Source organism: Ranitomeya variabilis, chromosome 2 (assembly GCF_051348905.1).
Source record: "Ranitomeya variabilis isolate aRanVar5 chromosome 2, aRanVar5.hap1, whole genome shotgun sequence".
Taxonomy (NCBI): domain Eukaryota; kingdom Metazoa; phylum Chordata; class Amphibia; order Anura; family Dendrobatidae; genus Ranitomeya; species Ranitomeya variabilis.
The window spans coordinates 739183106-739210692 of NC_135233.1; the positions used below are offsets into that span (position 1 = coordinate 739183106).

A 27587-nucleotide genomic window follows, 5' to 3' on the forward strand; every position below is an offset into this window, starting at 1 on the left:
TTGGGGGCTGTCAGAAGGTGAGAATAACCATTTTTTTAATTTTTTTTAATTATTTTTACATAGTAACATAGTAACATTAGATCTTAGTAACATTAGATCTTTTTACTATTGATGCTGCATAGGCAGCATCAATAGTAAAAAGTTGGTCGCACTTGTCAAACACTGTTTGGCAAGTGTGACCAACCTGTCAATCAGTTTTCCAAGCGATGCTACAGATCGCTTGGAAAACGCTAGCATTCTGCAAGCTAATTCCGCTTGCAAAACGCTAATGTTTAGCGGGAATACACATGCCAATTCCGCATGCAGTATACCCGCGGCAGGAGTTGCAGAATTTCCGCGGAAATTTCCGCAGCAATTCTGCAACGTGTGCACTTAGCCTTAAAAAGGCAGTTCATGCTGCGGAACCCTCTGATGTGGCTGAATTGCAACAATTTAGCTCAAGAGTGTTGTAACAGACTCATTGCCTGTTATCGCAAACGCTTGATTGCAGTTTTTGCTTCTAAGGGTGGCCCAACCAGTTATTAGGTTTAGGGGACCATCGCTTTTTCACACCGGACCCTGTAGGATTGAATTTCCTTTTCCCATAATAATAATAATAATAATAATTTATTTATATAGCATCATTAATTCCATGGTGCTGTACATGAGAAAGGGGTTACATACAGAGTTATAGATATCGTTTACAGTAAACAAATTTACAATGACATACTGGTACAGAGGGGAGAGGACTTACATTCTACTAAAGACCTTCATTAAAAACTGAATTTTGTTAGCTTGTGTTCTTTCTCTGAAATTAAAATTTTGTTTGGTGATCTGAAACATTAAAGTGAGACAAACATGCAAAAGGATAGGAAATCGGGAAGGGACAAACACTTTTTCACACAACTCTATGTAAGTACTTGGATAAGAATTCTTCAATTAACCAGAGTCCGCATGGGTTTGTAGCAAACAAGTCATGCCAGACTAATTTCTTTGTATGATGGAATCACTGACTGGGTGGATCAGGGAAATGCAGTAGATATAGTATATCTCAACAAAGCATATCTCATACTATCATTAAAAATGATCAAGTATGGGATTGACACGGTGACGTTAGGTGGATTCATAACTGGCTCAGTGATCGTGCTCGAAGAATGGTAATAAATGGATGCACTTTCAATTGGAAGAGTGTTTCAAGTGGGGTATCACAAAGCTCTGTCTTGGCCCCAGTGTTGTTCAAGAATTTTATATATTATATAAGGGAACTGAAGATTTAAAAAAAATCACATTTGCAGACGATGGCTAGGAGGGTTATCTAACACTAGAGCAGACAGCGAGGATTCAGAAGTATCTAGGTAAAATTGAGCAATGGGCAGTGACTAATAGAATATTTAACGAGAAATGCAAGATAAAACATCTGGGCAAGAGGAATGAAAATTACATCTACAGAATGGGAGGAATAGAACTAAGCAACAGCATGTAAGAAAAAGACTTGGTTATACTAATGGATGTAGTTAGAGAAGCATGAAGTCTAGATCACGTCAAGTAATTATCCTCCTCTACTCCTCCTTGGTCAGAGCTCATCTGGAATACTATGTCCAGTTCTGAGCACCAAATTTATTAAAAAAAAATTCTCTGAACTTGCTACAGTTTTTTTAAAGGGCTACCAGTATGATTAGCACAATGCAAACTATGCCCTATCAGGAACTGTTATAGAATATGGGTATGTTTAGCTTGTAAAAAATAAAGCTAAGAGCAGACTTATTAGCGGTCTACAAATATCTAAAGGGATGTCACTGTGTAGAGGAATTATCATTATTCTCATTTGCACATGGAAACACGAGAAGCAATGGAATGCAAATAAAAGGGAGAAGATATAGATTAGAAACTGGAAAAAAAGGTTTTGACAGTGAGGATGATCAATGAACGGGACAGGCTGCTATGAGAGGTGGTGAGTTCTCCTTCAATGGTTTAGTGAATCCTGGGTTAAAGGGAATTTGTCATCAGGATTGTGCTGAGTAACCTACAGACATTGTCAGGTTGGTGCAGTTATACTGATTAAAATTATACTTTGGTTGATGTAATCTGTCTTGTGGTTGTTAATCTTTATTCTCAGTTTATCTTCATTATGTAAAATAAGGGGCATGTCATTGAGGGATACTGAAAAACATTGCTCTGAGTGCTGTCAGTTTTAGCTGACTTTGCAGAACAAGATAAGGCACAGTTTCTACGGTCCCCTGTCACGTAATTGCTGTTATTCAACGACCTAGCAGTGATCACTTTAACAAAGTTCTATTTAAAATGAATTTCTCTCTCCTCTGTTTTGCTTAAACATATCAGAGAAGAAATAAATGAGGGCCTCGGAGGCCCTCCATGTCATCTTCCAGAATAAAAAATGGCTGGCGCATGCTGAGATCTGCCTGCCGGAAGTTTTCTTATTGGTTCCTTTTGATCACTGATAAACCCTGTCACAGTGATTTAAAGAAAAAGAAATAGTAAATCAAATTCCCCTTTGTAATACCCTTAGATAAAAATTCTAAAAATAAAATTTGTTTGTTTTTTACATTCTTTGCTGGTGGGATTTGGGTTAGGGTTTTGTTGGGTTGGAGTTGGGGTTAAATTTTTTTTTTTTTAATTGAAAAGTAAAAAAAGATGATATGACGGCTAGTGTTGAGTGCAAGTGCTAGCTACTCAAGTTTGCATTGGTTGCTTGGGTATGCACAGAGTATCATGGAGCTCCGCATGGTTTTTTTTGGGTGTCTGACAGCCACGAACCATGCAGGGCAGGTAATTGAGCATGTCACTCAAGCACCCACAATATTCGGTGCATACCCGAGCACCCAAGGCAAACTGGAGTAGCAAGCACTTGCGCTCAACACTAATGACGACAGATTCAATATGACAACCTAATGTTATAAAATTTTGTGTCATACCTGTGGGTTCAAAATGCTCACTATATCCTTGGATAAAATCCTTGAAGAGGTGTAGTTTCCAAAATGGGGGGATTCCACGGTTTACGGGCGCTCCAAACGCGACATAGCATCTGCTCTCGATTCCAGACAATTTTTGTGTTCAAGAAGTCAAACTGTTATCATTCCTTTCCGAGCCCTGCCTTACATCCAAACAGTAGATTTCCCCCACATATGGTATTGGCTTTCTCTGTAGAAATTGCACAAAAAATTTTGTGGTCCATTTTCTATTGTTACTTTTGTGAAAATATAAAAAAAGTTAAATGTTATATATTTTTTTTCCTTCCACATTCCTTCAGTTCCTATAAAGCAACTGAAGGGTTAATGCATTTCTTGAGTGTAGTTTTGAGCACCTTGAGGGATGCAGTTATTAGAATGGTGTCACTTTTGGGTATTTTTTGTCATACAGTGGCCCTTTAAAGTCACTTCAAATGTGATGTGGTCTGGAAAAAAAATGGTTTTGTAAATTTTGTTGTAGAAATAAAAAAAAATCACTGCTCAACTTTTAACCCTTCTAACTTCCTAACAAACAAATAGTTAAAAAAATTGAGCAGATGTAAAGTAGACATGTGGGAAATGTTATTTATTAACTTTTTTCTGATATAACTCTCTGGTTTAAGGGGCATAAAAATTAAGTTTGAAAATTGCAACATTTTCAAAAATTCTTGCAAAATGTCCACGTTTTTTTTTTTTTTTTTTTTTTACAAATAAACACAAATCATATCGAATAAATTTTACCACTATCATGAAGTACAGTATGGCACGAAAAAAGCAGTCTCAAAATTGGTGGGATATGTTGAAACTTTCCAGAGTTATTACCACATAAAGTGAAACTGGTGAGAATTGTAAAATTTGGCTTGGTCATTAAGGTCAAAATTGGCTAGGTCACTAAGGGGTTAAGGAACGTTAACCCCTTCAAGACCTTGCCCTTTTTCGGTTTTCGCTCTCCTTTTTCCCAGAGCCATAACGTTTTTATTTTTCCGTCAATATGGCCATGTGGGGGCTTATTTTTTGCAGGACAAGTTGCACGTTTGAACGATACTATTGGTTTTACCATGTCGTGTACTAGAAACCAAGTGCGATGAAATTGAACAAAAAAGTGCAATCCCACACTTGTTTTTTGTTTGGCTTTTTTGCTAGGTTCATTAAATGCTAAAACTGACCTGCCATTTTGATTGTCCAGGTCATTACGAATTCATAGACGCCAAACATGTCTAGATTGTTTTATCTAAGTGGTAAAAAAAAAAATTCCAAGCTTTGCTAAAAAAAAAAAAAAAAAAAAAAGTGCGCAATTTTCTGATACCCGTAGCGTCTCCATTTTTCGTGATCTGAGGTCAGGTGAGGGCTTATTTTTTGCATGCCGAGCTGACGTATTTAATGATAATATTTTGGTGCAGATACGTTCTTTTGTTCGCCCGTTATTACATTTTAATGCAATGTCATGGCGACCAAAAAAACGTAATTCTGGCGTTTTGAATTTTTTTCTCGCTATGCCATTTAGCGATCAGGTTAATCCTTTTTTTTATTGATAGATCAGGCGATTCTGAGCACGGCGATAACAAATATGTGTAGGTTTGATTTTTTTAATTTTATTTTGAATGGGGCGAAAGGGGGGTGTGTTAAACTTTTATATTTTTATTTTTTTCATATTTTTTTAAAATGTTTTTTTTTTTTTTTTTTATAAATTTGCCTTGCTTCAATAGCCTCCATGGGAGGCTAGAAGCTGGCACAACTCGATCGGCTCTGCTACATAAGAGCGATCGTCAGATTGCCCCATTTAGTAGATTTTCTGCATTGCTATGAGCGCCGACCACAGGGTGGCGCTCATAGCAATCCAGCATCAACAACCATAGAGGTCTCAAGGAGACCTCAGGTTGTCATGCCGAGGTATCGCTGACCCCCGATCATGTGACGGGGGTCGGTGATTCTCTCATTTCCGGCCCAATGGCCGGAAGCGGTAGTTAAATGCCGCTGTCAGCGTTTGACAGCTATCCATGAGAAGAGGGATGATTTACAATTGTGTTGAAATTTTTTGTAACCAAGGAGACCAATTTTTCAGGAATTGTGTGTGTGTCTATCCCAACTGGATATTTCTCCTAGTCGGTAGATCAGATATATTTTTCGTTAACCATTCTGGGAATGTTAGCGAGTTTTATTGTTTCCAGTAGATTGGGATGGTTTTGTAGCCCCAATCATTAGTAGTAGAATGTCATGTTTTTTAGTTTTAAATTTTATGGAGGAACAGGACAATAGCACTACAGCTGGGCTTGGATCTCTAGTAGTGATGAGCGAGTGTGCTCGTTACTCAAGATTTCCGAGCATACTCGGGTGTTCTCCGAGTATTTTGGGCATGCTCAGAGATTGTTTGAGTTGCTGCAGCTGCATGATTTGTGGCTGCTAGACAGCCTGAATACATGTGGGATTCCCTAACGAACAGGCAATCCCCCACATGTATTCAGGCTGTCTAGGAGCCTCAAATCAGGCAGCTGCGGCGACTCAAACATAATCTCCGAGCACACCCAAAATACTTGGAGAACACCCGAGCATGCTCGGAAATCTCGAGTAACGAGCACACTCGCTCATCACTAATCTCTAGTAATTGGCCTTGGTTTTCTTTAAAGTCTAATTAAAATCTGCCCAGTATTGTAGTTTAGGACAATACAAAAAACATGCGATAAACTCTCTATAAAATTACCACATCCCCAACATTGGCATCAGATAGACCTAGGTGATGTAAAAATGTGGGGGTTCTGTACCAGTGAGACAGACTATTTTATGAGAGTTCTCTTTTAGTAATGTAAGTTGGACAAAATGCTCTTGGTTTCAGCTTTGGTTAATTTTATGTTTAGTTCCTTCTCCTTAGAAATACTATTTTATAAGGTATTGTGGGGGAGGTTAGAGGAGTATAACACCCTGCCTACTGTACCGTCACTAAATTGGTTCCACACCAGTCACCAAGCAGGAAACCTAAGCCCTGTATTTCCCTAGAACTAGGCCCTGCATGGGGGGTGGATAATCAGTGGTCAGTCCCCACTTACAGCTAAAGAAGACATCAAGGGAGACAAACAAGGAGAGGAACTTAGCTTGAGCAGACTCCAGAGAGATCACACCAAACATCATCCAAGAGCAACAGAGAGGAAGTTAGCCAACAGCTACAGCTCCAAGCCTTCATAACGGAAAAAGTGACGATCTCCTGCAACTCCCTGAAGCAGGCTGGGAGTTTATAAACACAAAGGTCCAGGTGTCTCAATTAGAGGTGGAAGGAGGTTGCCACTGGGTCCAACAGTCAGTAGGAATAAGAAGTCATCTGCAATGCCAAATGCAGAGACCTTCAACAGCCAGATGTAGAGCAACTCTGTTGCATCTGACACATCGGTGACAAGACCAATTACTTAGTCAGGAATTGAAGTTTAAATTGATGAAAAATGTGTTTAACATGTATTTGTTGTAGGAAATTGGTATTGTTTTCTTGGTTTTTTTTTGGCCCCGTGTTATCCATCTGGACCTTTGTTAATTAATAATTGTGAGAGCATATATTTAGGTAGATATAACCTATGGTACTAAGTATCAACATATTTAGGGTCGAGAATATGTAACCTTTTTCAATGTAAAAGCTTTTGTGGTGATCGGATTATTGTAGTGATCAGAATTGTGATAAGCCTTTCGCAACTTCTCGCTGTATCCCAGCTATACATAAACAGTTGGAGCTTGGAGATTTTAGCGCCGCTTACAGTGCTGTCCTATACTACAATGACACTGTAAAAAAGGTGGTGTTGTACAATAAAGCTTGTTAGTGACCACAGTAAAAAAGGAGTATTAAGGGGTTAAGCACACAAACAATATCTGATATGTAATGCTGTGATCTTTAACAATGGACTTTGATTGATCATTATTATTTTTTCTCTTTGACATTAATGTTGCCAGTTTTGCCATAAAGCATCTATACTGAACATCTTTAATCCAGGCTGATGGTGGCATTACATTGAGTAACTGTGTTTTCACCAGGGAAGAATGTTGCAATTTGAATCTTTCGAGTTTGTAAGAAGCATGAGTATGATTTCAATGAACATAACTAAATTTGGCATTTCAAACACCTCCACATGTTTTTTTAGCAGTTTGGACTCACATTATGTGAATCTGATTCATCGTTACTGTAGATCATTTGTAAATCATTTGACAAACCTTGCACTTTATGACAAAGCATATTCCACATAGTGAGACTTCTGTTTTTTTGTCACATTTTTACTAGTGAAGTGCAAGTTGTTTTTTTTTATTTTGTTTTATTGTAGCCCTAATAACCAAATATTAGTTTTTGGTAGGATATTTAGTAGTGTTTTGTGATCTTAAGTGGAACTTGCCATAAAAAAACCTGTATTTAGGTGCAGCTACACTGCTAATCTGTACCTAAAACAGTTTATCTGCAGTCATGGCCAAATTAAACATATTATCACAGAAAACCCCAAAAATGGGTTGGACAAAATTGTTGTCACCTTTCCAAAAATGTGGGTAAACAACTTTGTTTCAAGCATGAGATGCTTGTTCAAACTCACCTGTGGCAAGTAGCAGGTGTGTTCAATATGAAAATCACACCTGAAATCAGATTAAAAGCGGAGATGTTGACTCGATCTTTGCATTGCGTGTCTGTATGTACCACACTAAGCATGGAGAATAGAAAGAGAAGAAAACTGGCTGTGGACTTATAAACTTGAGATTGTTAAAATTTTTCAACAATTTTGGTTCTCAAGTCCATCCATCCATTTTGATGACCCTTTGTCCACGGTTCGCAAGTAATCTTGACGTTTACAATTTATGAAACTAGCTAATCTCCCTGGACGTGGACGGCAGAGGAAAACTGATGAAAGGTTGCAACGCAGGATAGTCCAGGTGATGACTAAGTGGCCCCAAATTCAAGCTGTCCTGCACAGGGTACATGAGTGACAGCGCAAACTATCCGTCGACATTTGAATGAAATGAAACGCTATGGCAGGAGACCTAAAACAGCTAGACTGCAGTGTTTGTAGAAGGTGAGAGACCTGGAGCAGCTTTCAAAAGAACGGTCCAAAATTCCAATTGAGAGGTGTATGAAGCTTAATGGTTATAGGAAGTGGTTCATTGAAGTTATTTATTCCAAAGGGTGTGCAGCCAAATATTAAGTTGAGGGTGTGAAATTATGTCCAATTTGCTTTTTTTTTCTCAGTTTTATTTTTTTTGAGTTCCAATACACACAAAAGAAATAAGTGTGTATGACAAAACATGTGCAATTGCAATAATTTTTTGGGAGTATTGGTTAATTTTCTGGACTTGTTTATGTGGCTGTCTTATTGGAAATTTGACTAGAGGAAGAAAATTAAGTATTATAAGTAATCTTTTCCTTGCAACCGTTCGCTACTGGGCATATCTGTGGCTGTGATCAGTCAGTGTTCTGCACGCAGTGAGTGCTTTGTAAACCTTAGTGATGAGCGAACGTGTTCATATAAGTTTATACGAGCATGCGCGTGTGCTAACAGAGTGCCTTCGGCCTGCTCAAAAAGTATGTTCGAGTCCCCGCTGCTGCATGTCTTGCGGATGTTAGACAGCCGTAACACATGCAGGCATTGCCTAACAGGCACGAGACATTCAGCCGCTGGGACTCGAACATGTTTTTCAAGCACGCCTATAACACTCGGTTAGTACACGAGCGTGCTCGGAAAACACTTTATTGGATCACATTTTCTCATCACAAGGAAGCACTCTTCCTTGTTCTTGACTGGCATCCTGTTCTGTTCTGCTGAGCAGAGTGTCAGTCCGGAAATGAGTTTGATTACAATACGCTGCATACGGATCACCGACTGATCATAGCTCTGGTATGGACTAGTTAACTGAGTGGCTGCATGAAGAATATTACCATATTTTTCGGACCATAAGACGCACTTTGTTCCCTAAAAATTTTTTGGGAAAATGGGGGTGCGTCTTATGGTCGCAATGTACTTTACAAATCCTGTGGCGGTGGCAGCGGCGGTGGTCCTGATGCCTCCCTTCCCAGGCTGGTGTGGCGGGGCTCTGTGGTGTGGTGGTGACGGGCTGTGCTCCGGGGCAGTGGCAGCGGCTCTGCTCCGTGGAGGGCTCTGCCGGCATTTCGTCAAAGCCCAGAGGCCCCCGCACATCCGTTGCTGCCATGTTGCGGTGGCCTCCGGGAACATGGCCGCCGGGCAGAGGGCGTCGCATGCTCAGATTCAGATCTCGTCCCGAAATCTCGTTGCCGAGATTCCAATCTGAGCATGTGCCGACCCGGCCCGGCAGCCATGTTCCCGGCGGCCATGTTCCGGTCACTAAGGGGTTAAGAAATAAATTCTTAAGAACTTTCATCTGTTTATATAATTGCCTTATAATGTTTTAATTTCCTGTTCTGTCCAGATGTCACCGTATCCCAGAATTCCAAACGGAGGAAGTTTACCGACTGCCATATTGGGACACCCAAGTGATGGGTGTCTCAATATGGAAACTGCTGCTGGTACCAACCTATTGCGTTGTGGCACCAGTGGAACACCGTCTCAACACACCCGCGCACGTACACACACACACTCTTACACGCTCTTACACACTCACATTCACACACACATGCAGCCTCTTGCGCGGTATCACCAGCGGAACACCGTCGCGAACATGCCGCCGCCGGGATCAGCCGAATGATTAACTGACGCACAGGTGCAGTGAATCATTCGGCTGATCCCGGCGGCAGATGCGCGACGTGTCAACAGGCAGAGGAAGCCGGTAACATTAAAGGGGTTTTCCCATGAACGAAAGTTCATTTTAAAAATTGTCTGTGTCTGACCGTGCACAGAGCATACCACATCTCCTGGGCAGGGGAGGAAGCAAAAGACAATACTGACATTACAGCAGGGGATCACAGAGGATTCATTTTGTCAAGTAAAATATTTCACTGACTGTTTTTAACCAATATTTTACCTCACAAAATGTATCCTCTGCGATCTCCTGCTGTAATATCAGTATTGTCTTTTGCTTCCTCCCCTGCCCAGGAGCTGTGGTATGTTCGGTACACGGTCAGACACAGAAAATTTTTAAAATGAACTTTTGTTCTTGGGAAAACCCCTTTTAAAAAGCAAATATCAACGCCAACATGGCTCCTCATAAAAATGAACGCCAATGACAATGAAAGGAAATCGGCAAAGGCACAACGTCGAAGACAACAAAGGGCAAATGAGACTCATGAAGAGCAACAGTATTGCTGGGACAAAAACAATGCATATAAGCGTAGGCGTCAAGCACATGAGTCCCCTGATGCAAAAGTCATTAGATTATCACAGGATGCCATTAGGCAACAACAGCGCCGCATGCCTAATCGCATCATGACAGTACCGCCCTCCCGATGCAATAGCATTGGGCCTCCATCTAGGTCATAATACTTGGCTAGTGTAAACGCACAGGTACCAAATTTTAATAGTGTGAACCTCTTTATTTTCATCTGATAGTCCTGTGGTAATGTTCACATATTTGCAATAAAATATTTACACATGGAGTAAAAGCTAAGCATTTTTTTTTGCTTATCCTAGATAAATTTGACCAGTTTTGGGCGATTAATCGGAAACTTATGGAATATTTGCCAGAAGAAGGAGGCTTTCGTTATATACCCTTTCGAATATATCAGGCAAGTGTTTTCATTTACAAGAAGTCTTGCATATTGCCTCAAACAACTGAGTGAGTGCTAACAGAAAACTTGAAGGTCGTTTAGTGAAGTTATGGTGCACAATACCAATTTATTCTGTGCATTAACACTTATCAGACGTGGCTTCCTACAGGTACCGTGAATAACATTGATTATATGATTACAAGGGGAGGAATCAATGCATCTCCAAAACTGGCTTGTGCTCAGTTTGCAATGGCTACTACCTAAGGAAAAGTGAAACTGGGTAGGATGTGATCAGCCAGAGATAAATTAACATGTACTTTGCAGAGGTTGGTGCCCCATTCTGGACTTTCTTTTAGGCTTCATAGAGCTTTAGAATGCTATATGTGATGCATCCAGCAGTCCATCCCTTACATGTCTGGCCTTTTATCCATATCTGCCTAGCTGTGGCTTCCACTGATCAATTCCACCATTTATATCTGAAAGGTTCTGCATGTCATGGGTTTCTTTATTCAGAGGATAGTTGATGATATAATTTTTTTGACCAGACAAGATCCTCTACTTTTCACATGCCAAGTCTAAGATATCCACATTATACACATAATATACTGTGTATCAGGGCCAGGAAGAGGGGTAGGCAGGGTAGGCACCTGCCTGAGGCACCACCTCCTGCCTACCCGAAGGAAGGGGTGTGGGCACTATAGGAAAAAAAAAAATCCTGAATTTCTGCGGTCGCCTGACATCTACACTGACACTGTTCACTCCTCTCTCTGCCTGCACCCTGGCCGTCGCTCCCTCCCTGCATTGAATTGCATTCACGAAGACGCCAATGCAATTGCTGTTTAAACTGCCTGGGACAGGAGCAGAGGAGTTGTCCTCTCCCGTGCTTCCCCGGGATCTCAAGCAAGACGAAGGCGACTTCCAGTCTGTGCCTTGTTGGAAAAGGCGCACAAAGGGGACATTGCATGTCACAGTGCAGTGACATAATCATGCCAATTGTTGCACAGAGGAGATGGGAGCCTGGATTAGGGGGGGTGAGGTTTTTTACATAATATTATTTTATTATTACTGTGCTGATAGTGGAAATATAATGAGTGAAGGGGCTGTGCTAATGCGAAATAAAATGAGGGGCTGTGCAGATGGGGAACCTAAAATGCGGGAAGGGGCTGTGCTGACGGGGGGAAATTAAAATGAGGTGAGGGTCTGTACTGATGGGGAACAAAATGAGGTTAGGGGCTATGATTTTGGGAGAGAATAAAAGGTGAGTGGCTGTGCTGATAGGGGGAGTAAAATGAGGGGCTCTGCAGTGTCTGAAAATATGAAAGACTGCAGATGGGGGAAATAAAATGAAGGAGGGACCATATTGTATATGGGTCTGTGGAGTCATTATACTGGGAGATGTGGTGACCATACTGGATAGGGGATCGTAGTGAATATCATACTGTTTGGGGTGTTATTTGTGGGCCATAATACTGTACCGGCTGTTGTGGGGATTATCATACACTGCTCAAAAAATTAAAGGGAACACTTTAACAGAATATAACTCCAAGTAAATCAAACTTCTGTGAAATCAAACTGTCCACTTAGGAAGCAACACTGTTTGACAATCTATTTCACATGCTGTTGTGCAAATGGAATAGACCACATATGGAAATTATTGGCAATTATCAAGACACCCCCTATAAAGGAGTGGTTCTGCAGGTGGGAACCACAGACCACATCTCAGTATCAATGCTTTCTGGCTGATGTTTTGGTCACTTTTGAATGTTAATTGTGCTTTCACACTTATGGTAGCATGAGACTTACTCTACAACCCACACAAGTGGCTCAGGTAGTGCAGCTCATCCGGGATGGCACATCAATGCGAGCTGTGGTAAGAAGGTTTGCTGTGTCAGCGTAGTGTCCAGAGGCTGGAGGTTCTACCAGGAGACAGGCCAGTACACCAGGAGACAGGCCAGTACACCAGGAGATGTGGAGAGGGCTATAGGAGGGCAACAACCCAGCAGCAGGACTGCTCCCTCAGCCTTTGTGCAAGGAGTAACAGGAGGAGCACTGCCAGAGCCCTGCAAAATGACCTCCAGCAGGCCACAAATGTGCATTGTCTGCACAAATGGTTAGAAACCGACTCCATGAGGATGGTCTGAGTGCCCGATGTCCACAGATAGGGGTTGTGCTCACAGCCCAACACCGTGCAGGACGCTTGGCATTTGCCACAGATTGGCAAATTCGGCACTGGTGCCCTGTGCTCTTCACAGATGAAAGCAGGTTCACACTGGGCACATGTGACAGACGTGACAGAGTCTGGAGATGCCATGGAGAGCCATCTACTGCCTAAAACATCCTTCAGCATGACCAGTTTGGCAGTGGGTCAGTAATGGTGTGGGGTGGCATTTCTTTGGAGGGCCGCACAGCCCTCCATGTGCTCGCCAGAGGTAGCCTGACTGCCATTAGGTACTGAGATGAGATCCTCAGACCCCTTGTGAGACCATATGCTAGTGCGGTTGGCCCTGGATTCCTCCTAATGCAGCACAATGCCAGACCTCATGTGGCTGGAGTGTGTCAGCAGTTCCTGCAAGATGAAGGCTTTGAAGCTATGGACTGTCCCACCTGCTCCTCAGACCTGAATCCAATTGAACACATCTGGGACATCATGTCTCACACCTTCCACCAACGTCACGTTGCACCACAGGCGGTCCAGGAGTTGGCGGATGCTTTAGTCCAGGTCTGGGTGGAGATCCCTCAGGAGTAGTGTTGAGCGATACTTTCCGATATCGGAAAGTATCGGTATCGGAAAGTATCGTCCGATACCGTCAAAATATCGGATCCAATCCGATACCGATACCCGATCCCAATGCAAGTCAATGGGACGAAAATATCGGAATTAAAATAAACCCTTTATAAACTTGTAGGTTCATTCTACATGAAGGAAAACAACTAAGAATAATGTAGGATGTATTGGGGGACGTGGCGGAGACATTAAAGGCACAGAGGTTTAGCCCAATGTAATAGAATAGCAGGATTTTGGGGGTTTTTTATGACGTTCGGCGGTAGAAAGATTTTGACTGTGTTAATTTCTTTTTTTTTTTTGTCAGATATTGATGTTTCACTACTTCCACGCCCTTCACCTTCTTTTTTACTTCTCCCACACTTTCTTCTTCATTATCCTCATCATCAGCTTCTTTGACATCAACTTCTTCACCTTATTCATCTTCTTCATCTTCTACCTATTATTTTTTTGGTTACATTGTTCATATTCTTTTTATTTTACTATTATCTTCATCATATTCTACTTCTTCATCATATTCTTATTTGTGACAGGCATTCCCGTAGTTGTTATCTATAAAAGTTTGAAGATTACACCTTCCGTTCTGCCTGTCACGAACAGTTACATTTGTCCGCGTTCAGTTTGGCCTGCAGCATCAGGCTTTATCCAGGGGCACCACGAGGAGGAACGGACTCACCCCCATACACTGCTTAGTCTTCTTCTGCTTATAATTTAGATAATATTTTTTGCTCTGATATTTAGTGTTATGCTTAATGTTCTTCTGCTCTTTGTTCTGCAGCCTCTTGTTCTTCTGCTTCTCGGTCTTCCAGGTCGTCGTCGTCTCCAGGGTCGTCGTCTCCGGGGTCGTCGTCATCGGGGTGGTCTTCAGGGTCGTCGTCTCCGGGGTCGTCGTCATCGGGGTGGTCTTCGGGGTCATCGTCTCCAGGGTCGTCGTCATCACAGTGGTTGTCGTCTCTGGTGTCGTCGTCATCTTAGGGGTGGTCTTCCGGGTCATCGTGTTTAGTCTCTTGAACTTGGAAATGTAGCAGAAGGTACAAGAAGGCTGAGAAAATGCAGAGAACCAGCTGATGGAACTGGAACTCGGATGGCTACCCGAAGGTCCAAGAGCCAATGGATCTACTGAGGACCAGCTGACGTTACTGGAACCCGGTTACTAAGCAGGAGGTACCCGTGCCTGAAAGCACTACCAAGGACCACCTGACGTTGGTGGAACTCGGATACCCAGAGGGAGGCACCTAAGCCAAAGGCTCTGCCCGGAACCAGCTGACGGTACTGGAACCAGGATGGGGAGCAGAAGGTACAAGAGCAAAAGACACTGCCGAGAACCAGCTGACGGTGCTGGAACCCGGATGGGTAGCCGAAGGTCCAAGAGCCAATGGAACTACCGAGGACCAGCTGACGTTACTGGAACCCGGTTACTAAGCAGGAGGTACCCGTGCCTGAAAGCACTACCAAGGACCACCTGACGTTGGTGGAACTCGGATACCCAGAGGGAGGCACCTAAGCCAAAGGCTCTGCCCGGAACCAGCTGACGGTACTGGAACCAGGATGGGGAGCAGAAGGTACAAGAGCAAGTGTCTGCGTGGCTTTTGCAGGACACGATGCCGGCTGCACAGCAGGGGAACAGCTGGCGGTGCTGAACCCCACTGACACATTGGCTGGTGTTTTTCTCTGTGCAGCTAGCAGTACCGGGCCCCAACTGGCGGTGTTGGAGCCCGGGGTCAGCAGGAGGAGGAGATGGAGCAGAGTGTAGGCCGAAGCCTGCACTGGCGGCAGCTTTTGGGTCTGTTGTGCCTGCGTGGCAGTTGCAGGACACGTTGCCGGCTGCACAGCAGGGGAACAGCTGGCGGTGCTGAACCCCACTGACACATTGGCTGGTGTTTTTCTCTGTGCAGCTAGCAGTACCGGGCCCCAACTGGCGGTGTTGGAGCCCAGGGCTCTGCAGGGGGAGCAGAGTGTAGGCCGAAGCCTAATTGAACCAATTTCAAAGGTAACCTTTAACCCCCCCTCAGGGGTTACAAAGTAGAAGAGCCACAGCTTATGCAGCAGTAGTGCTGCACAAGTCAAAGGTTGCTCTTTTAATTTCGCTCCTTGCACACGCTGAATGAAACACGTATAACATTTAGCCCTTTAAACAGTCAAACTGTGTTGGAGGCGCGAGTTCCCTTTGTAATGAGACGCAGCACAGATGTCAAGAATCCCACCTTGGTGCTGGGTGCAGCCTCCTGAGCGTTGTTATTTGCTGTACAGGAGTCTGCGCTGTCGTGTGATCCCCTGGCCTAGCGCTGTTAGCGCTGCCCATGTTCTGGCATCATTTAATGTCGGCCGGTGCGGTTCGCGATGACCATGAATCCCAGCCCCGCAGTGTCTTAACATTGTTAAAACACTGCGGGGCTGGGATTCAGGGCCTGGCGCAGCACATATGTTCGCCTCTGACACTCGGGTCCTTACACCCGCTTCAGACTGTGCGGCGTCATCTGATCCCTTATCGCATGCCACGGCCATGAAGCCGCACAGTCCGCAGAAGGCGGAAGGAGATGAGGGACAGGCGAACTGATGCACTGATCATGCCCGTCAATCACACCCTCGCAGTCCCAATAAATAAGACAACGAGGGGCGTTGTGTGGGTCAGGGCGGCCGCAGAGGCGCAGGCAGCCAAACAATGATGCCAGAAGACGGGCAGCGCTACCGGGTTGCAGCGTGTCATTACAAAGGAAAGTCACACCACCGGGACGGTTAAATGGTCACACAGAGGACACATTTTAGACGTGTTTTCAGTTCCACATGTGCGAGGAGAATACGTTTATGAGCCACCTTGCACACATGCAGCATTACCGCTGTACAAGGTGGCCTTTAAAACGTACAAACGCCTGGGGGAGGGGGGACAGGTTCCCTTCAATTTCAGTTCTTGTGTCTGCGTGGTTTTTGCAGGACACGATGCCGGCTGCACAGCAGGGGAACAGCTGGCGGTGCTGAACCCCACTGACACATTGGCTGGTGTTTTTCTCTGTGCAGCTAGCAGTACCGGGCCCCAACTGGCGGTGTTGGAGCCCGGGGTCAGCAGGAGGAGGAGATGGAGCAGAGTGTAGGCCGAAGCCTGCACTGGCGGCAGCTTTTGGGTCTGTTGTGCCTGCGTGGCAGTTGCAGGACACGTTGCCGGCTGCACAGCAGGGGAACAGCTGGCGGTGCTGAACCCCACTGACACATTGGCTGGTGTTTTTCTCTGTGCAGCTAGCAGTACCGGGCCCCAACTGGCGGTGTTGGAGCCCAGGGCTCTGCAGGGGGAGCAGAGTGTAGGCCGAAGCCTAATTGAACCAATTTCAAAGGTAACCTTTAACCCCCCCTCAGGGGTTACAAAGTAGAAGAGCCACAGCTTATGCAGCAGTAGTGCTGCACAAGTCAAAGGTTGCTCTTTTAATTTCGCTCCTTGCACACGCTGAATGAAACACGTATAACATTTAGCCCTTTAAACAGTCAAACTGTGTTGGAGGCGCGAGTTCCCTTTGTAATGAGACGCAGCACAGATGTCAAGAATCCCACCTTGGTGCTGGGTGCAGCCTCCTGAGCGTTGTTATTTGCTGTACAGGAGTCTGCGCTGTCGTGTGATCCCCTGGCCTAGCGCTGTTAGCGCTGCCCATGTTCTGGCATCATTTAATGTCGGCCGGTGCGGTTCGCGATGACCATGAATCCCAGCCCCGCAGTGTCTTAACATTGTTAAAACACTGCGGGGCTGGGATTCAGGGCCTGGCGCAGCACATATGTTCGCCTCTGACACTCGGGTCCTTACACCCACTTCAGACTGTGCGGCGTCATCTGATCCCTTATCGCATGCCACGGCCATGAAGCCGCACAGTCCGCAGAAGGCGGAAGGAGATGAGGGACAGGCGAACTGATGCACTGATCATGCCCGTCAATCACACCCTCGCAGTCCCAATAAATAAGACAACGAGGGGCGTTGTGTGGGTCAGGGCGGCCGCAGAGGCGCAGGCAGCCAAACAATGATGCCAGAAGACGGGCAGCGCTACCAAGGGGGTTGCAGCGTGTCATTACAAAGGAAAGTCACACCACCGGGACGGTTAAATGGTCACACAGAGGACACATTTTAGACGTGTTTTCAGTTCCACATGTGCGAGGAGAATACGTTTATGAGCCACCTTGCACACATGCAGCATTACCGCTGTACAAGGTGGCCTTTAAAACGTACAAACGCCTGGGGGAGGGGGGACAGGTTCCCTTCAATTTCAGTTCTTGTGTCTGCGTGGCTTTTGCAGGACACGATGCCGGCTGCACAGCAGGGGAACAGCTGGCGGTGCTGAACCCCACTGACACATTGGCTGGTGTTTTTCTCTGTGCAGCTAGCAGTACCGGGCCCCAACTGGCGGTGTTGGAGCCCGGGGTCAGCAGGAGGAGGAGATGGAGCAGAGTGTAGGCCGAAGCCTGCACTGGCGGCAGCTTTTGGGTCTGTTGTGCCTGCGTGGCAGTTGCAGGACACGTTGCCGGCTGCACAGCAGGGGAACAGCTGGCGGTGCTGAACCCCACTGACACATTGGCTGGTGTTTTTCTCTGTGCAGCTAGCAGTACCGGGCCCCAACTGGCGGTGTTGGAGCCCAGGGCTCTGCAGGGGGAGCAGAGTGTAGGCCGAAGCCTAATTGAACCAATTTCAAAGGTAACCTTTAACCCCCCCTCAGGGGTTACAAAGTAGAAGAGCCACAGCTTATGCAGCAGTAGTGCTGCACAAGTCAAAGGTTGCTCTTTTAATTTCGCTCCTTGCACACGCTGAATGAAACACGTATAACATTTAGCCCTTTAAACAGTCAAACTGTGTTGGAGGCGCGAGTTCCCTTTGTAATGAGACGCAGCACAGATGTCAAGAATCCCACCTTGGTGCTGGGTGCAGCCTCCTGAGCGTTGTTATTTGCTGTACAGGAGTCTGCGCTGTCGTGTGATCCCCTGGCCTAGCGCTGTTAGCGCTGCCCATGTTCTGGCATCATTTAATGTCGGCCGGTGCGGTTCGCGATGACCATGAATCCCAGCCCCGCAGTGTCTTAACATTGTTAAACACTGCGGGGCTGGGATTCAGGGCCTGGCGCAGCACATATGTTCGCCTCTGACACTCGGGTCCTTACACCCGCTTCAGACTGTGCGGCGTCATCTGATCCCTTATCGCATGCCACGGCCATGAAGCCGCACAGTCCGCAGAAGGCGGAAGGAGATGAGGGACAGGCGAACTGATGCACTGATCATGCCCGTCAATCACACCCTCGCAGTCCCAATAAATAAGACAACGAGGGGCGTTGTGTGGGTCAGGGCGGCCGCAGAGGCGCAGGCAGCCAAACAATGATGCCAGAAGACGGGCAGCGCTACCAAGGGGGTTGCAGCGTGTCATTACAAAGGAAAGTCACACCACCGGGACGGTTAAATGGTCACACAGAGGACACATTTTAGACGTGTTTTCAGTTCCACATGTGCGAGGAGAATACGTTTATGAGCCACCTTGCACACATGCAGCATTACCGCTGTACAAGGTGGCCTTTAAAACGTACAAACGCCTGGGGGAGGGGGGACAGGTCCCCTTCAATTTCAGTTCTTGTGTCTGCGTGGCTTTTGCAGGACACGATGCCGGCTGCACAGCAGGGGAACAGCTGGCGGTGCTGAACCCCACTGACACATTGGCTGGTGTTTTTCTCTGTGCAGCTAGCAGTACCGGGCCCCAACTGGCGGTGTTGGAGCCCGGGGTCAGCAGGAGGAGGAGATGGAGCAGAGTGTAGGCTGAAGCCTGCACTGGCGGCAGCTTTTGGGTCTGTTGTGCCTGCGTGGCAGTTGCAGGACACGTTGCCGGCTGCACAGCAGGGGAACAGCTGGCGGTGCTGAACCCCACTGACACATTGGCTGGTGTTTTTCTCTGTGCAGCTAGCACATCTGGGCCCCAACTGGCGGTGTTAGAGCCCAGGGTCAGCAGGAGGAGCAGGGGGAGCGGAGTGTAGGCCGAAGCCTGCACTGGAGCAAGTTGAAAGGAAACCTTTAACCCCCCCCCCCCAGGCGTTTGTAGCTGGAAGATCCATCGTGTACACCACTAATGCTGGAAAAGGTAAACTTAGCTCTTTTAATTATTGTCCTTGCAGATGCTGAACCTAACACTTATGAAATGTGTCCCCTCACAGCGTTCAACCGTCCGGTAGGTGGAACTTTCCTTTGTCATGTGACGCAGCACAGCCGTCATTTTTACCCCCTTGGCGCCGTGCGCCGCCTCCTCAGCGTTGTTTGAATCTGTCCCGGAGCCTGCGCTGTTAGGTTACCCCTTGGCCATGCACACATTTCGCGCTGCCCGTCTTCTGACATCATTTGCTGTCAGGCTGGCTGCGCCTGTGTGGGTGCGCTGTCCGAGATTCAGCCTCGCGGTGTCGTGTAATGTAATCCCACCGCGGGCCTGGGATCCGTGGCCATGCGCAGTGCATATCCTCACCTCTCACTCCCCTCCCTACGGCTTCTTCAGACTGTGCGGTGTCACGGCCGTGGCATGCTATTAGGGATCAGCTGACACCGAACAGTCTTTAGAAGCCGTAGGGAGGGGAGTGAGAGGCGAGGATATGCACTGCGCATGGCCACGGATCCCAGGCCCGCGGTGGGATTACATTACACGACACTGCGAGGCTGAATCTCGGACAGCGCACACACACAGGCGCAGCCAGCCTGACAGCAAATGATGTCAGAAGACAGGCAGCGCGAAATGTGTGCATGGCCAAGGGGTAACCTAACAGCGCAGGCTCCGGGACAGATTCAAACAACGCTGAGGAGGCGGCGCACGGCGCCAAGGGGGTAAAAATGACGGCTGTGCTGCGTCACATGACAAAGGAAAGTTCCACCTACCGGACGGTTGAACGCTGTGAGGGGACACATTTCATAAGTGTTAGGTTCAGCATCTGCAAGGAGCACCACGAAAAGAGGCACTTTTTCCCTTTGCATCATTACTGCTGCACAAGGTGGCTCCTTCAGTAACAAACGCCTGGGGGGGGGGACAGGTTCCCTTAAATTTAACTTGTTGTGCCTGCGTGGCGGTCGCAGTACACGTTGCCGTATACACAGCAGGGGAACAGCTGGCGGTGCTGAACCCCACTAACACATTTGCGAGGTGTTTGGCTCTGTGCGTACAGCACTTCTGGACGGCAACTGGCGGTGTTGGAGCCCAGGGACAGGTGGAGGAGGAGGAGGTAGGAGGAGGTAGGAGGGATTGCCACACACACAGCAGGGGAACAGCTGACGTTACTGAACCCCAATAACAGAGGAGGGACTGTTGACTGTGCGTACAGCACTTCTGGACGGCAACTGGCGGTGTTGGAGCCCAGGGACAGGTGGAGGAGGAGGAGGTAGGAGGGATTGCCACACACACAGCAGGGGAACAGCTGATGTTACTGAACCCCAATAACAGAGGAGGGACTGTTGACTGTGCGTACAGCACTTCTGGACGGCAACTGGCGGTGTTGGAGCCCAGGGACAGGTGGAGGAGGAGGAGGTAGGAGGGATTGCCACACACACAGCAGGGGAACAGCTGACGTTACTGAACCCCAATAACAGAGGAGGGACTGTTGACTGTGCGTACAGCACTTCTGGACGGCAACTGGCGGTGTTGGAGCCCAGGGACAGGTGGAGGAGGAGGAGGTAGGAGGAGGTAGAAGGGATTGCCACACACACAGCAGGGGAACAGCTGACGTTACTGAACCCCAATAACAGAGGAGGGACTGTTGACTGTGCGTACAGCACTTCTGGACGGCAACTGGCGGTGTTGGAGCCCAGGGACAGGTGGAGGAGGAGGAGGTAGGAGGAGGTAGAAGGGATTGCCACACACACAGCAGGGGAACAGCTGACGTTACTGAACCCCAATAACAGAGGAGGGACTGTTGACTGTGCGTACAGCACTTCTGGACGGCAACTGGCGGTGTTGGAGCCCAGGGACAGGTGGAGGAGGAGGAGGTAGGAGGAGGTGGTAAGAGGGATTGCCACACACACAGCAGGGGAACAGCTGACGTTACTGAACCCCAATAACAGAGGAGGGACTGTTGACTGTGCGTACAGCACTTCTGGACGGCAACTGGCGGTGTTGGAGCCCAGGGACAGGTGGAGGAGGAGGAGGTTGGAGGAGGTTGGAGGAGGTAGGAGGGATTGCCACACACACAGCAGGGGAACAGCTGACGTTACTGAACCCCAATAACAGAGGAGGGACTGTTGACTGTGCGTACAGCACTTCTGGACGGCAACTGGCGGTGTTGGAGCCCAGGGACAGGTGGAGGAGGAGGAGGTAGGAGGAGGTAAGAGGGATTGCCACACACACAGCAGGGGAACAGCTGACGTTACTGAACCCCAATAACAGAGGAGGGACTGTTGACTGTGCGTACAGCACTTCTGGACGGCAACTGGCGGTGTTGGAGCCCAGGGACAGGAGGAGGTTGGAGGAGGTAGGAGGGATTGCCACACACACAGCAGGGGAACAGCTGACGTTACTGAACCCCAATAACAGAGGAGGGACTGTTGACTGTGCGTACAGCACTTCTGGACGGCAACTGGCGGTGTTGGAGCCCAGGGACAGGTGGAGGAGGAGGAGGTAGGAGGAGGTAGGAGGGATTGCCACACACACAGCAGGGGAACAGCTGATGTTACTGAACCCCAATAACAGAGGAGGGACTGTTGACTGTGCGTACAGCACTTCTGGACGGCAACTGGCGGTGTTGGAGCCCAGGAACAGGTGGAGGAGGAGGAGGTTGGAGGGATTGCCGCACACACAGCAGGGGAACAGCTGACGTTACTGAACCCCAATAACAGAGGAGGGACTGTTGACTGTGCGTACAGCACTTCTGGACGGCAACTGGCGGTGTTGGAGCCCAGGGACAGGTGGAGGAGGAGGAGGTTGGAGGGATTGCCACACACACAGCAGGGGAACAGCTGACGTTACTGAACCCCAATAACAGAGGAGGGACTGTTGACTGTGCGTACAGCACTTCTGGACGGCAACTGGCGGTGTTGGAGCCCAGGGACAGGTGGAGGAGGAGGAGGTTGGAGGGATTGCCACACACACAGCAGGGGAACAGCTGACGTTACTGAACCCCAATAACAGAGGAGGGACTGTTGACTGTGCGTACAGCACTTCTGGACGGCAACTGGCGGTGTTGGAGCCCAGGGACAGGTGGAGGAGGAGGAGGTAGGAGGAGGTAGGAGGGATTGCCACACACACAGCAGGGGAACAGCTGACGTTACTGAACCCCAATAACAGAGGAGGGACTGTTGACTGTGCGTACAGCACTTCTGGACGGCAACTGGCGGTGTTGGAGCCCAGGGACAGGTGGAGGAGGAGGAGGTTGGAGGAGGTAGGAGGGATTGCCACACACACAGCAGGGGAACAGCTGACGTTACTGAACCCCAATAACAGAGGAGGGACTGTTGACTGTGCGTACAGCACTTCTGGACGGCAACTGGCGGTGTTGGAGCCCAGGGACAGGTGGAAAAGCAGAGGAACACAATGTAGGCCGAAGCCTGAGAAAGTCGAAAGGGAACCTTTAACCCCCCCCCAAGGCGTTTGTAGCTGAAAGAGCCAGCTTGTGCAGCATAAAAGATGCAAAAGGAAAAGGTGGCTCTTTTCATCATGCTCCTTGCAAACACAGAACTAAACACTTATAAAATGTGTCCCCTGCAACCGTAAAACCGTCCTGGAGGTGGGACTTTCCTTCGTAATGTGACGCAGCACAGCCGTCATTCCTACCCCCCCCCCGGCGACGCGCACTGGCTCCTCAGCGATGTTTGATTCTGTCCCGGAGCCTGCGCTGTTATGTTATCCCGTGGCCAGGCACACTTAGTGCTTCCCGTCTTCTGGCATCATTTGGTGTCAGGATGGCTGCGCCTGTGCGGCCGCGCTGGCAGAGAGCCCGCCTCGCAGTGTCTTCTGATTTAATCCCACCGCGGGCCTGGGATCCATGGACATGCGCAGTGCATATCCTCGCCTCTCACTCCCCTCCCTACGGCTTCTTAAGACTGTGCGGTGTCACGGCCGTGGCATGCTATTAGGGACCAGCTGACACCGAACAGTCTGAAGAAGCCATAGGGAGATAAGTGAGAGGTGGAGGTTCAGATATGCACTGCGCATGTCCATGGATCCCAGGCCCCCAGTGGGATTAAATCAGAAGACACTGCGAGGCGGGCTCTCTGCCAGCGCGGCCGCACAGGCGCAGCCATCCTGACACCAAATGATGCCAGAAGACGGGCAGCGCTAAGTGTGCCTGGCCACGGGATAACATAACAGCGCAGGCTCCGGGACGGAATCAAACAACGCTGAGGAGCGGGTGCGCGGCGCCGGGGGGGTAGGAATGACTGTGCTGCGTCACATTACGAAGGAAAGTCCCACCTCCGGGACGGTGTTACGGTATCAGTGGACACATTTTATAAGTGTTAAGTTCTGCGTGTGCAAGGTGCTAAACAAAAATAGCTACCTTTTCCTTGTGCAGCATTACTGCTGCACAAGGTGGCTCTTTCAGTAACAAACGCCTTGGGGGGGGGGGGACAGATTCCCTTACATTTCAGTTGTTGTGTCAGCGTGGCGGTCGCATGACACATTGCCGGCTACACAGCTGGGGATCAGCTGACGTTACTGAAACCCAATAACACTGGGTCGTATGTTTTGACTGTGCAGACGGCACTTCTGAGCCTCAACTGGCGGTGTTGGAGCCCAGGAATTTAAGTTCAGGTGGTAGAAAGATGAACACAACAGGAGACCTGGATAACGTATACAGTGACCTAATTATTTAATCAGGAGGAGGAGTGGCAAATTCCTGCGAGATCCAGGCCTTGTTCATTTTCAGGAAAGTAAGCCGGTCAACGTTATCGGAGGATAGTCGCATGCGACGGTCAGTTAGTACACCACCTGCAGCACTAAAGACACGTTCCGATAATACACTGGCCGCAGGGCAAGACAGCACCTCCAATGCATACTGGCTTAGCTCTGGCCATGTATCCAGCTTTGAGACCCAAAACTTGAAAGGGGAAGAGCCGTCTGGGAGTACAGCAAGAGGGCAAGACATGTAGTCTGTCACCATCTGACGGAACCGTTGCCTCCTGCTGACTGGAGCCGTCTGTGATGGTGTAGACTTTTGTGGGGGGCACAGAAAACTGTGCCACAGTTGGGCCATACTGGTCTTGCCTTGGGCAGAGGCACTGCTTCTGCTCCCTCTTTGTGCAGAGCCTCCACCACTGCCTGGACGCACTGAGCTGCTTTGGAATGCACTAGCAGCACTTCTCTCAGTTGGAATGGAGAAGATGATGGAATTGACCAGTGTGTCTTGGTACTCCCGCATTTTTCGCTCCCGGTTCAACGGTGTGATGAGGCTTTCTACGTTGTCCCGGTAGCGAGGATCGAGGAGGGTGAACACCCAATAATCAGACATGTTGAGAATGTGGGCGATGCGGCGGTCGTTTCTCAGGCACTGCAGCATGTAATCCACCATGTGCTGCAGACTGCCAACTGCCCAAGAAACGCTGTCCCCTGCTGGAGGCGTGATCTCTGCCTGCTCGTCATCACCCCACCCTCGCTGTACACACTGAGTACTGGACAATTCGGTAACTCCCTCCTCTGGACGGACGTCTTCCTCCTCCATTGACTCCTCCTCATCCTCCTCACAAACTGTCCCCTGCCTACGCGTTTGTGAGGAACCACGTGGCGCTGACTGTCCAGAAGATGATGGAAATGGTGAATCCTCATCCTCCACCTCTTCCACAACATCATCCCTTAGCGCTTGCAGTGATTTTTCAAGCAGGCAGATAAGGGGGACAGTCATGCTGACTAGTGCATCATCTGCACTCGCCATCCGCGTGGAATAATCAAAGGGACGCAAAACCTGGCAGACGTCATTCATAGTGGCCCACTCTGTGGTTGTGAAGTCTGTACGGCGCTGACTGCGACTTTTTTGCGCCTGAAGCAGCTGGTACTCCATTACAGCTTGCTGCTGCTCACACAACCGCTCCAACATATGTAACGTGGAATTCCACCTGGTAGGTAGGTCACATATGATGCGATGTTCCGGCAGGCGGTGTCGGCGCTGCAGAGCCGCAATGCGCGCTTTTGCCGTGCTGGAACGCCGCAAGTGAGCAAACTCTAGGCGGACCTTGTGCAGCAGTGCATCAAGATCCGGATAGTCCCTCAAAAAGCTCTGCACGACCAAATTGAGCACATGTGCCAGACATGGGATGTGAGTGAGGTTGCCGAGGCCCAGAGCTGCCACCAGATTTCGGCCATTATCACACACTACCATGCCTGGCTGGAGATTCGCTGGCACAAACCACACATCGCTCTCCTGCTTGATGGCATTCCAGAGCTCCTGCGCTGTGTGGCTACGATTCCCCAAAAAAATTAATTTCAACACGGCCTGTTGACGTTTGGCCACGGCTGTGCTCATGTCGGTCGTAACAGGTACACGTTCATCACGGGTCCATGTGGAGGTGGACTGTGACGGCTCCTGCAGCGATGATTCTGAGGAACTGGTGTAAGAGGAGGAGTCAATGCGTACAGAATGGATTCCTGCAATCCTTGGAGTGGGCAGGACACGTCCTGCGCCACTCGCACGGTCTGTACCCGGCTCAACGACATTAACCCAATGGGCAGTGAGGGAAAGGTATCGCCCCTGTCCATGTTGACTGGTCCACGCATCGGTGGTGAGGTGGACCTTGCTACTGACGGCGTTCAGTAGCGCGTGTTTTATGTGTCCCTCCACATGCTTGTGCAGGGCAGGGACGGCTTGCCTGCTGAAGTAAAAGCGGCTGGGCACATTGTACTGTGGGACTGCCAATGACATCAAGTCACGGAAGCTGTCAGTCTCCACCAGCCTGAATGACAGCATTTCCAGTGACAGAAGTTTGGCAATGCCTGCAGTCAGAGCCTGTGCTCGTGGGTGGTTTGACGAGAAAGGCCGCCTTTTCTCCCATGCCTGTACTACCGATGGCTGTAGACTGGGCTGGGAGTGTGTGGATGACTGGGAAAGTGGTGCTGCGGGTGGAATTACAGCGGGTCTCTGGACAACAGGGCCAGAGGTTCTTCCACGGCGATCCTGGGAGGAAGCCGAACCAGCTGCGTGTGAGCTAGAGGAAGAGGCAACACGAGCTGAAGAGGTGGTAGCTGCCGCTGTTGGTTGGCCTACCTCTTCAGTGTGTTTTTCTAACTCCGCCGGGTGCCTGTTGCGCACATGTTTCCACATGTTGGAGGTATTGAGGTTGCTGACATTTCGACCTCTTTTGACTTTTTGATGACACACGTTGCATCTGACATAGCAAATGTCATCTGCAACTGTGTCAAAAAAGGACCAGGCACTGCAAGTCTTGGGAGCGCCCTTTTTGGCTTTTGGAAGAGACATGCTCCTAACGGGTGCCAAAGCGGAGGCTGCAGGATCCGCAGTCTTCCCCCTCCCTCTCCCTCTTTGGGCCGTACAGGGAATCTCTTCCTCAGAGCTGCTCCCACCACCTTCCTGTCCCTCACGCCAAGATGGGTCGAGGACCTCATCATCTACACTACCCTCTGCCCCCAACTGCTCCTCCTGGGTAGTCTCAGCAGCAGAGCACGCACCAGTAAGTGGCACCTGAGTGTCATCATCAGCTGATGCGGCCTGCGATGTGGTGACCGGAGCCACTGGCCCACCCGCCTCTTCAGAGGAAGACAGAAAAAGCTGTTGGGCATCACTGCACCCTGCCTCTTCTTCCATTTCTCCAATGCTGCTTGGCTGGCCCCCTGTTTCCAAGCCAAGAGATTCAGAGAACAGAAGTAGAGACGGCTCCTGTCCTGGGCTCTCTGTCTGCCTGGGCAATTTGGCAGGTGGTGAAGAGACAGATGGCTGCTCTCCAGTGCTCTGTGTCTGAGAGGATGTGGCACTAATGGAAGTTGATGCATTAGCTGCCATCCATCCGACAACAGCTTCAATTTGTTCTTGACGCAGCAGCGGTGTACGGCGCTCTGACACAAAGCTGCGCATGAACGACTGTTGCCTGGTGAAAGTGGGTGCTGATGAGTCACCGGTGCCCGCAGCAGGCACAGAATCCCCACGTCCCCTCCCTGCTCCACGCCCACGCCCACGTGCCTTACTCACTGCCTTCTTCATCTTGGTTGACTGATAAAGATAAGCAGAAAAGTACTAACGGATTTGTGTGCTTATTCCTGAGCAACTCCTCCTAACAGGTATAAGAAACACTAATTTTCTAAAGTGTGGAC

The 27587-nt window shown here is 48.5% G+C and overlaps 1 protein-coding gene across 3 annotated transcripts in view; it reads left to right on the forward strand.

Annotated features, from left to right (window-relative positions):
- The window catches only part of ATG5 (autophagy related 5), a 294450-nt gene that overhangs the window by 149453 nt on the left and 117410 nt on the right, over nucleotides 1-27587 (forward strand). For all 3 annotated transcript variants that reach the window (XM_077289635.1, XM_077289634.1, XM_077289636.1), the window contains exon 6: nucleotides 10499-10593. In XM_077289635.1, the coding sequence (XP_077145750.1) occupies nucleotides 10499-10593 (95 nt within the window). The remainder of the gene's footprint in view (nucleotides 1-10498; nucleotides 10594-27587) is intronic.